Here is a 12,218-nt window from a genome sequence, read left to right on the forward strand (position 1 = left end):
ACACGCCGGGGGTCGCTCAGTGGCCGCCGGAGGAGGAAGTTCCGCTCCCTGACAGACCGTGCAGCGGCGGCTCCCGGGGCTCAGGTATTGGAGGCGCGATTGCCCTTCGGGCCGACCGTCGAGGGTGCAGCATCGGAGCTGCGCCCGGCGCCCGGAGCCTGCGGGGCGGCGTGGCGAGGCGCGGGCGACCGCCTGCTCCAGCCTGCTGGCTTCACCCGCCGCCGCTGCCTCGGCTTTCCCGCGAGGTGAGATCTTCCTCCCTTTTGGGAGACTTGCGAGGAGACCTGCATTTTCTCCCCCGCCTCCGCGAAGGTTAAGAGCCCGTTGAATAGAGACGTCAGAGGAGATTAAGTGGACCTTGCACAACTCCTCGGACCTCGCCAGCCTCCCCTTTGGGGAGGGAGACCAGATTTGAGCATCTCACTGGGGTGCGGGGATGGAAGAACCCACCTTGTAGCTTTTCTGCAGTGTGGTTTGCCCGATCTCCTCCCAGGAATGAAGAGGAGACTTCTGATAACCTGATGAAGTCCTCAGAGCCTAAAGGCAGGAAGATATCACAGGACATAAAACTAACGATCGTTTGGGAGGCCACCCAGGTTTCCGGATGTAGTTGGACGAGCGTGAAAGAGATACCCTTTCTAAAAAGCACAACACTCCTGTGAAAGGAGAAACATTGAGTTTATTCTTTTTTTTTTTTTTTTGGCCAAGATTTTGAAAACGGTTCGATGTCTTGTACATTTGGTGTAAGATGAGAACTTTATAAAGTATTCCGTCCGAGAGCCTAAACGATGACTACCCCAGCCCTGCTGCCCCTGTCTGGACGCCGGATTCCACCTCTGAACCTGGGGCCGCCCTCCTTCCCACATCACAGGGCCACCTTGAGACTTTCCGAGAAGTTTATCCTTCTCCTTATTCTTAGTGCCTTCATCACCCTGTGTTTTGGGGCATTTTTCTTCCTTCCAGACTCTTCCAAACACAAACGCTTTGACCTGGGTTTAGAAGATGTTTTAATTCCTCACGTAGATGCCGGCAAAGGGGCTAAAAACCCTGGAGTCTTCCTGATCCATGGACCTGATGAACATAGACACAGGTTTGTTTATTTCAGAAATTCTGGTGTTCACATTTGGCAGAGCAAGGTACAGTCATTGCATGTAATATGGTGGTGCTTTTTTTTTTTTTTTCCTTTCTTTTTTTCTTTTTGGGCAGTAAAATGTAAAAGAGTCCTAAGAGTTGCATTGCTAGTTTAAAACTGAGTGGAATCGTGGACTGGAAAGATTGCTAGAGTCCCATTTCAAATCCAGCTCCTTTGTTTATTTTTTAATAAGAGTAATGCTTGTGTTCAGTGTTGTTTGATGTTGACAATTGGGAATGGAGGTTTGAAAACAACCTAGAGAAATAATGGCATATGCTGTGCCTACAGTTTATCAAGAACGTGTTGCATTCACTCATCGTGTCACCATGTGGAATCAGTACATTGACAGCTCCCATGTGTTTGCTCTCCCAAAGGGCTCTAAATCTCTGGCTTACAGTTTAAAACTTAGTAGTGAATCTTAGCTTTGTAAATGACTAACATGGGAAGAATATCCGGAATATAACATGGTAAAAAAAAAAAAAATCCTGCTTTTTGTTATTTTCAGGGACTGTGTGTTGGTGTTTCATATGGAATCAGTTTAGTTAGCTATTATCAAGTCATTCACTTTGGGAATCTTGTGGATAGATTTAGGTTTTTCCCTCCCTCATAATTTATTTTTTTCTCTGATCTTTTTGTTTCAGTATAAGAGATGGACTGTTAAGCCTTAACTATTGGTCAGTTAAGGGGTTCACATTCTTTCAGATCACCAAATATGAAGCGAGCTCTTGGAGATTGTAGCCAAATTAGGATGAATTCAAAGCCTTAGTTACAATCCCTTTAAATCATTTATATATTTTTACTCAAAAGAAGACTTTGGGAAGTAGTTTACTTTTTCTAAACCTATCCCATTTATTTTTGAAAATAATTTTTGAGTATGAAGAAAAGTCACATGCTTGAATTCAGTTTTCAGCTTATGTTAAGTTTTAACTTTTAATCGAGCATGATGATTTTGAAAAAGTGTGAGTCCAAGTTCAATACTTGGGAAAATACACTGTTGTAATGTTGTTTTTCCCGTTTCTTAAACTATTTAATTCATTACTTGATTGATGATTCTTTGACTTTTAGTTGAACCTTTTGGAGTAGTTCTACATTTTTCATACCATTCTTCTATAACTAAGTTATTTGGGGATTTTTGCTATTTTCAACTTTTGTATTCTTGTAGATTGTTTCTTTCATTTTGCTTTTTGTGACTTCGAGAAAAGTCTAATGTGATCTATGAAATGTTACTGAAAAATTAGCAAAGTAGTTTTCCTTGAAGATCTTATTTCCCATTTTATTTATATAAACTATGATGAATATTTTTAAAATATATATTATTTAGGACTAGCATCCAAGCTCTTTGTCACAGCCATGCATTAACATTATTTTTTATTAACAGTAAGCTGTCATAAACTAAGCGGTTTCCTTTATATTGTGTGATCTAAAAGTTTAAATAAATATGGGCAATTTTCAGTTTAAAACATCACATAGTAGTTGAAATTAAAAATTTGAGTGAAATATATTTGCATTTATTCAGGTTTAAAAAGTTTGCTTAAATTGTATAAGTAAGAATTCTTTAATTTATATAGCCCATGCATACATGTATATATATTCTTGCTATCTAAAATTCCTGGGTTCCTAAATTTGGAGATTGGATGTAGAGTTCTGATGGCAAAGGGTGGTTTGTGACCCAAATTCTGATTTTTGGAGAGTAAGAACTCAGATAGCAAATGATGCATGTGAAAATTTATTGGAATCTTTTTGGTTCTTGAATTTTGCAAAGTGAGAATTTGAATAGAGTTCAGTTAGTGAAGGATCTCTGTATTAGCTTATATATATATACATATACATATATATATATAAATTTCTGTGGTTATATAATTTTATTTTTTTATTTTCTTAGTGTGTTTTTTGATGCTTACTCTCATCTGGAAATGTAGCCCATAGTGATAAAAATTCTGTGAGAAGGAAATGAATTTTAAATTAAGTTTAAAATGTGGAAACACAAAACATCAAATTAATATGTAAATATTAACTTAATTAAAATATTTCAGAAAGATGACATCCCCACAGAATTGGTTGGTACTGGGATCATCCATATTTTGGGTGTGGATAAAAAGCTTAATTTAGAAGGCATAAATTGACAATTTATCTTAATTTTGTGTGTATGTGGAAGTGTTTGGGGAGAGGCATGAGGAACCTTACTTTAATAAGCATGGTCCTTATTCCTTATTAACAGTACTTAGGAGATACTTCTTGGACTGGTGTTTCTTTACTAATGGATCATTTAGTATAGTAGCTTGATGTTTACTCTCTGGAACACATGGGTTCATACTATAGTTTGCAACTGATTAGATGTGGGATCTTTTTAAACTCTATGCCTAAGTTGTTTCCTCTGTATGACAGTAGCATCTATTTTGTAGGTTGTCATATTGAATCAAATAATACATGCAAAGCACTCAATGTAGTTCCTAGCATTTATTTAATTAACCATACATTTTTAGCTATTATTATCAGTAATCATAATTATAGTTGAATATTTTAATTTGGACTCTGCTTTAAATATTGTATATGTTCCTGAAAAGTTGGGTGTCGTTGGTTTATATCTTAAAAGTACACTAGAATCTTATTGTCTAAAGGAACATTTTATAACCATACCACTGTTAGCAGCAAATGTATATTGCATGTGAGCTGCCAGGCCCTATTTATATGGAGCTTCCTTATCTAGGAGGGATGATGGGCATTAAATAAATAATGTTGGTTTCGAAGCATAATGAGTGCAGTGAAGTTGTGATCACAGCACATAATGGAGTTAGAGTTACTTAATATATGGAGTGGGAGTACAGGGCAGTGACAATTAGGGAGGCTTCATTGGGAAGCAAGGGCTCAGAAACTTTGAGTAGGAAATCACTAAATGAAGTATAAAGAGGGGAGGGGGGAGGGGAGAAGTGGCCAAAGAGGTGACACTTGTGAGACCCCTAAGGTAAAACAGCTTAAGGTCATTGAGGATCTGCTCAGTGTTAAAGTATGGTTGATGTAGAGAGGGACTGTGTGGGGCCAAGTGAGGAGACTAGATGAGAGGTGTGATTTGGCTTGTGTGCATGTTTTTTGGGCCTCTTTAACATTACAGAAGTTTGAAGTAGTTGCCAGCATTCTCAGATCAGGAGATTTCACATGAAATTCTGGGTTTCTGATTTCTTTTAAAAGATTAGATAGAGGACTGGGTAGCACCCAAGTTTGCATATTCTGATGGTAACTCTCAGCTCAAATCTGGCAGCAACTGCTCCCTCTAGAGGGGCACGTGCTCTTCATTTTATGCCACTCAATTAAGGTGTCAAATAAGTAAATGAAACGAATCAATATTTAACCTGGTTGTTTTTGAGTTTGTAATCCCTAGGCAGTAACCTGGAAGGTTTTCTATTTAGTATTTTGGTCTTTATCACAAGTGTATTAATGGGAAGATATTGATGCAAGGGTATGACATGCTCATTTTATATTTTTTTAAAAAGTAAACAATCTCTTTTGTTCAGGAGGGCAACCAGATAGGAGGGGTTAGGTCACAGAGGATATTGACTTAAACTACAGTGGTGATGTGGGGTGGTGAGAAATTAGTGAAGAAAAGAGATTAATTTAAGAGATGTTAAATTGTTCGGTTTTGTAGAAAGTCGTGGTTGGTGGGAATATGGGGACTGAGGGAGGAGGAGGAGGTAGTCCAGGTTAACTTAGAGGTTTCTGGGTTGTATGGCCATGGGCTATATTTATTTCTATTACTTATATTTTATATATCTATGTCATATTTGTACTATATTTAGCACCTGAATTTATTCAATTGATAGTATATTTTTATGAGGAAACAGTATGTTTCCTTCTGTTAAGTAGTATACAAATAACCCAGAGTTTTCAAACTGTATTTTATATATTATGTATAATATATATTACCACCTTGAAGGTGGTAATGACATGTAATTTGGGTTGATTATGGTCATTTGTAGCATTTGTGACTTAAAGTACCTCATATGGGAATTGGTTATAATATACATCAATGTTGTTGCAATATCATCATAATTTGTGTATGTAAAAGACATAATTATAATTTTCATTTTTGAAAGTGGCATTTGTTTATATAATGGCTTTATATAATAAACTCTGTGTATGTGCATGTGAGTGTATGTGTGTGTTTCAAAAAAAAACTTATTTGAACATCCAGTAAGTTTCCTCTTCTAGTCAGAATTTTGTTTGTCTAAATTGAATATTTGAGGTTCAGGAATATGAGTACCTCTGTTAGTTTCCTCCAAGGGAAGAACATATAGGCTTTGGTGTAAGGAGGACCTAAAGTTGCATCTTGGTTCTACTAATTAGCTAAGTTGCTTTGTTCTAGACATAATTGTTCTAAACTGGGGCTGGCCAATGCAGTAGCTTTTAGTCACCTAAGACTTCTGCATTTTTAAAGTGGCTGGTACAGATTGCACTGAATTTTAGTGAGTTTTTTAAGTTCTTTATACCATGATTTGGAGTTTTGTCTTTTATTACAAGAGTACAGATTTTGTGGCTCCAGAAACTGAGGCAGGAGGATTGCAAAAGCAAGTTGCTAAGCATTTCTGTGATACCCTGTCTCTAAATAAATACACAAAATAGGGCTGGGGATATAGCTCAGTGGTTCAATCCCTGAGTTCAATCCCTGGTACCAAAAAAGGAAAAAAAAAAAAGTACAGATTTTAAATCTGACTGTTGCAATTTTAGTTTTCATGCCATCTTTCCTTATCTCATTTCTCTTCTGTGCCTTTTTCCCCCCTCTATCCTGTTCTCAACTTAAGACTTTCTGCTCCTTGGTTTCATTGTTTTATTCTCTAATAAGTCTTTTGGATATTATATTTCCCTTGTAATTTATTGCCCCCACTTGGCTCTTGAGTATTTTCCTATTTCCCTTTACTTAGATTTGAATTATTTACTATTTGTTTATACTTGACATTTGTCAACAACAGAGTGGTGTAGATGCCTTTGCTATATTATTTATTGATTTTTAAATATAGTATTGAGTGAATACCTTTCTAGCTTTGTAGTTGGAGAAAAGTTGATCTTTCAGCTCTCAGTCTGTTTGCCTCTGTTCTGTCGACGATAAGTAGCATTTTTAGTAGTCTCAACTCTTTTGGTACTAGAGTAGGTTTTATGTAATTTCCAAAGTCAGAGTAGAGTTCGCAGGATAGATGGTCACTAAGATTTTTTTTTTGTCTTGTCCTTCTGTTTGCAGGATAGACAGTCACTAAGATTTTTTTTGTCTTGTCTGTCACCACCCAGATTGTGGTGGTTCTTCCTTTTGTCCTCCCACAAGAACATAGTTAGGTTTGGAATGGACTAAGCGGAAAAGAAAGTTCAACAGTGCTCTGACTGCATAGAGGTCTCTTTTCCATCTTCTCATTGGGACAGACCAGTGACTGAGATAAGGAACAACTGGGATAGTGTAGTAGTTTAGGCTTTCTTTCTTTTCTCTCTCTTTTTTTTTTTTTTAGTGCTGAACCAAGGGCCTCACACATGCTAGGCAAGCACTCTGCCACTGTATATCCCCAGTCCATAGTCAGGTATTTTTTGTTCTATGAAGATAAAGTAAGGCTTGGTTTTTGTGAAAGTTATGGGTTAGTGGAGAGTTCTTCCAGATTCTGATGTAAAAATTCATAATGGCTATTGTTTTGATAGTTTTTAGGTTTTTTTTTTAAACATTATTTTCTGTGCCTTTTGCAAATATTATGGTAATCTGGAGGAAGCTGTATTTGAGAACTACTCATTAGATGACATTTCGCATACTCTATATTTAAAGTCAAATTTTGATCCAAAACAAAATAACCATGACTTTGCTATTTTATTTGTTCAGCAGTTTTTTAATAAAATGCCAAATTTATTAGTATGTATTTCATTCTTCTCCTTAGGAATAGACTATTAGTGTGGCATGGTTAAAATGCAAAATGCCAGGGTATAAGTTCTGATTTTCATGTTGGTTATAGTGAGTATTGGATATTCTAGGAATTAACAATATAAAATGCCCATAATAGGTGAACAGTATTTATTGAATGTAGTTAAATAATTCAAGGAAATAAAATTTGTTCAAATAGTTTGTTTACTCTAAAAGCTATAATAGCCTCTATATAATTTCCATTGGATTTCATAAGAAGAGTTGTAGAGTTAGAAATATTTACTTTCTCTTATTTACTAATATTTACTTGGCTCTCTTATTAAAGTATTAATAGTCCAAAATATTAACATTGCTTTGTATTGATTATATAACTTCTATAGCATAGTTTAAGATTTTATTTTTAATCATCACTTTTTATTGAAAATCTGTACTTTAATATTGTAAATCTGTACTGAAATATTTCGAGTTATTTTTGTTTAATATCGATTCCTAATAGTATATTTTGACCTTCAGCATTCTTGTTAATATAATTTTAGTTATTAATAGCTGAAATAGCCCAAATTCACATATAGATGAATTACTTTAGCTTGCCTGCCATTCTGTAGTCTTTTTTTAATTAAATGTTTCATATGTATCATCTGTGATTACACATGTAAAACATTTTATAGTCATTTGCTTACTTATCTGTCTCCCTTAATAGGACATGAATTCTTTTGAGAACAAATGACTATATTTATTTATCTTTGTTTTTCTAATGCTTGAAGTACATTTGATCCTTAATAAAAGTATATTTCTACTGAATAAATATTGTCTGCGGTAAGATGACAGATTCCCTGAGTATAAAAGAATTGCAAGAAAGCATTGAGAGAGAAAATGCAAAAGTAGGAAGAATGATGCCTGAAATTGATAATACAGTCTTTAATAAAGGCCCTTTATACAAAAGAATAACAGATTAGAAATAATTAATTTTGGCCCTATCCATGACAAATTTATTTCTGTAAATGTATCTGAAACATTCTGCATGACCCTACAGTGAATTTCTGCCACTTCAAGAAAAAAGGAAAACAATAGAGAATATGTGATGAGTTTTTCATATATTTAATCCTCTTTAAACTTCATATGAGATCTATAAATTAGGTATCATTGATTTCATTTTTATAGGTATGAATGCTGTAAAATTTTTATAGGTATGAAAAGCTGAGTTGTTCACATTGAAGTTAATTGTCTACTAGGAATCAGTAGTATATGATAAGCATTAATTGATTTTTCAATGGGAAAACGTTATGTTCACTGTTGTTTTGAACATTATAAAAATATTTAACTTATAGTTTGGACTGAATTTACATATTTTTTGGCTAGGAAAATCATTTTGCTACTTTAATTTTCCCTAACTCTGCAAATTCTGTCAGAAAAGTTATTTTTGCTTGCCATTGAATTTTTTCCCATTTTTTTTGATTGGTGCATTATAGTTGTAAATAATGGTGATTATTTGAATTTTTGCTGGAAATTTTTTCCTATTGGAACATGGTTGAAATGAAACCTGAACTGGAGATTCATTATTCAGACTGGGTTTTAGGATTTATCATTCTTTATGATAAATCATCTTGAAAGGTTATGTTTTCCATTGATCTGTCTTGGAATGTAATATGGTCCAGAGGGACGGCATCATTATATATTTAAAAGAACATTGGGTTCAGTGTTAAAGAGTTAGGTAGGGGCTCTAGTTTCAGCCTGGTCCTTTGTTGTTGAAGTGTATTTAGATAAGCTGTTAAATTTTCCTATACCTTAATATCCTTATTTATGAAATGAGGGAATTGATTAAGTCTTTTCTTTCAGTTCATGCATATGAAACAAATAATTTTATGAAATAGGGAACTCTGATGAGTGTGTGGTAATTTAGTTCAACATCACAAATACTGTGAAGATAGAATGTAGTCTACTAAATAGGAATTAATGTCATTTTGTATAAAAATTGTTTCAAAATCATTTTAGAATTACTAAAATTTATATGTTATCTGATTATTTACATAATGAAATTGTACAGATTTAAAAAGTGGAAATGAATGAAAAGACTGTTTATATATTCTTATTTCTCATTAGTTTAAAAGTATAATTTATTAAGCATTTTATTTGCAAGCCTGAAGGTAAAGGGTGTTTTTACAAAAGTGTTTCTAGATATTATTTTGAGCTCTGGTTAGCAAGCATACTTTTTCATTTGTTACCTAAGATGTTAGGATAGATTTTGTGGAAAATGGGGTCCTTGAGTAATTGAGGCCTCAGGCCCTGTGGAGACTCATACTACTCCTGAGGCACAATTTTCTTTGATTTAAGACTTTAATTTTCTAACTTTAATATTGAGAGATACCATTAAAAGTGTTCTTTTCTATTCTTCATGTTTTAACAAGAACTTTTGGGATAAGTTATACAAATATGGCATTAATAAACATTTACCTTTTCATGACCTTGATTTTTTTCTTCTCCAGTTAAATAGGCGAAGAAGGTGAACATTGAGTAGTTGTCTTCTCTTGTGAACTCTTATAAATATAAATTAATAGAATTTTCATGAAGAGCAGTGTAGCTATATCAACTAATTTAAAGTGAATATTTTTTAAAAAATTATTATTATTATTTTTGTGGATAGACATAATACATTTATTTATTTATGTGGTGCTGAAGATTGAACCTAATGCCCCATGCATGTGAGGCAAATGCTCTACTACTGAGACACAACCCCAGCCCCTAAAGTGCATATTCTTTAGATTTAATAATTCTTCCAGGAACTTATCCTTGGGAAAGTACATCAGTGCACAAAGAAATGTTCCGGAATATCCCTTGAAGCTGTAACATGACATGTTGTAAATGATCCAAATGTCTGTCAACAGAAGATTAAATAAATGTTCCTGATATGTCAGAGATTTTTTGCTTTGCCGGTTTTAATAGTTTTATAATAGTGTATTTTAATATATCATAGGTTAAGTCCTCTGTGTCATTTTTTAATAAAAGTTGTAAGCATCTATAAAACATCAACAGAAAATTAGTGAAGGTTGATGCACTATTTAGCTTTGTTATATACAAACATTTCCTTATGTTAGCTGAAGATTAACCTTCTTGCTTTCTCAAAGTAAATCTTTATCCTCATTTGGACAGTCATTTTTAGTACATGTTCTTAAACATAATAAATTATCCTACAGGGTTTTTTTTCCAGCGGCATCTTTGCTGCTTGTGTATGTTAATGTTAGTTTATATTCATTTAGGTTGTTCCATTATATGAGTGAACTTCAAAATATTTGTATGTTCTACTAATGATGGATCATTTTAGGTTTATTTCTTTGCTTTTTCTTTTTTTTTTTTTTCCTCCCTGCAAAACCATTTCTTTACATGTATTCTTAGGCACATGTGTTTTCTGCCAAGTTGCAAACGTAGAATTCATTACTGGATTATAGGTTATGTTCAGCATTGACTCTAAATTTTGTTCCTAATAAACCGTGACACTTCAGAGCTATCATTTTCACTGCTACCCATATCTCACAAACCATAGTATTACTAGATTTTAAAACTCTTTGCCAATTTTAGTTTACATTTCCCTAGCTATTAATGAGGTGAAAATTTCTTTTAATATACTTACTGGTTGTTTGGGTTTTTTAATCTCTTAGTTGCTTTTTTACTTTTTTTTTGCTAATGTTTCTCTTGGGTTGTTTTGCTTTTTCCTTATTCATTTGTAGAAATTGCTTCGACATTCTGGATAAATTCTCCTTGCTATAGGTATTTCATTTTTATATTTTGTGTCTTTAGTTTTACGAAAGTTTTAAATTTTAATATAATTGCAACTGTCAATATTTTCTTTTATGGTCTTACTATTTTTTTCTTTTTTTTTTAAGGTAGGGAAAATGTTCCAGGAATTATAGTCTCCCATGTTTTTAGTGCTAGTAGTTTAAAAATTTTTTTTAATATTTAGGGATTTAATCTATTTGGTATTGATTTTTGTTTATGGTGAATTAGGGACTGAATTTATATTTTTCCACATGGGCATCCATTTGTCTCTGTGTTACTTAACGAAGAGTCTTTCCTTTTCCATGAATTTGTATTGCCGTTTCTACTATATAATATTTTCCATATATTTCTATGTTTTCTAATCTCTTTGTTCTTTCATATATTTCCTTTTGAACAACATGCTATGTTTTGATAAGGATAGCTTTAGATAAGTTCATATTAGATAAACTGCATTTTTCTGTCTTATTCTTCAAAGTTGTTTTTGACCTTCTTAATTCTTAAGCTCTTTCATAGTATTTTATTTTTATCATCACTTTTTATTGAAAATCTGTACTTTAATATTGTAAATCTGTACTGAAATATTTCGAGTTATTTTTGTTTAATATCGATTCCTAATAGTATATTTTGACCTTCAGCATTCTTGTTAATATAATTTTAGTTATTAATAGCTGAAATAGCCCAAATTCACATATAGATGAATTACTTTAGCTTGCCTGCCATTCTGTAGTCTTTTTTTAATTAAATGTTTCATATGTATCATCTGTGATTACACATGTAAAACATTTTATAGTCATTTGCTTACTTATCTGTCTCCCTTAATAGGACATGAATTCTTTTGAGAACAAATGACTATATTTATTTATCTTTGTTTTTCTAATGCTTGAAGTACATTTGATCCTTAATAAAAGTATATTTCTACTGAATAAATATTGTCTGCGGTAAGATGACAGATTCCCTGAGTATAAAAGAATTGCAAGAAAGCATTGAGAGAGAAAATGCAAAAGTAGGAAGAATGATGCCTGAAATTGATAATACAGTCTTTAATAAAGGCCCTTTATACAAAAGAATAACAGATTAGAAATAATTAATTTTGGCCCTATCCATGACAAATTTATTTCTGTAAATGTATCTGAAACATTCTGCATGACCCTACAGTGAATTTCTGCCACTTCAAGAAAAAAGGAAAACAATAGAGAATATGTGATGAGTTTTTCATATATTTAATCCTCTTTAAACTTCATATGAGATCTATAAATTAGGTATCATTGATTTCATTTTTATAGGTATGAATGCTGTAAAATTTTTATAGGTATGAAAAGCTGAGTTGTTCACATTGAAGTTAATTGTCTACTAGGAATCAGTAGTATATGATAAGCATTAATTGATTTTTCAATGGGAAAACGTTATGTTCACTGTTGTTTTGAACATTAT

General features: G+C 33.2%; 1 protein-coding gene across 1 annotated transcript in view; it reads left to right on the top strand.

Moving 5' to 3' along the window:
• The first annotated feature begins 6 nt into the window (after nucleotides 1-6).
• Nucleotides 7-12,218, top strand: part of Man1a2 (mannosidase alpha class 1A member 2) — a 157,332-nt gene continuing 145,120 nt past the window's right edge. Inside the window, exon 1 of the mRNA XM_015502233.2 lies at nucleotides 7-1,090. Within this exon, the coding sequence (XP_015357719.1) occupies nucleotides 789-1,090 (302 nt within the window). The 5' untranslated portion in view covers nucleotides 7-788. The remainder of the gene's footprint in view (nucleotides 1,091-12,218) is intronic.

The sequence above is a fragment of the Marmota marmota genome, unplaced genomic scaffold, assembly GCF_001458135.2.
Source record: "Marmota marmota marmota unplaced genomic scaffold, marMar, whole genome shotgun sequence".
Taxonomy (NCBI): Eukaryota; Metazoa; Chordata; class Mammalia; order Rodentia; family Sciuridae; genus Marmota; species Marmota marmota.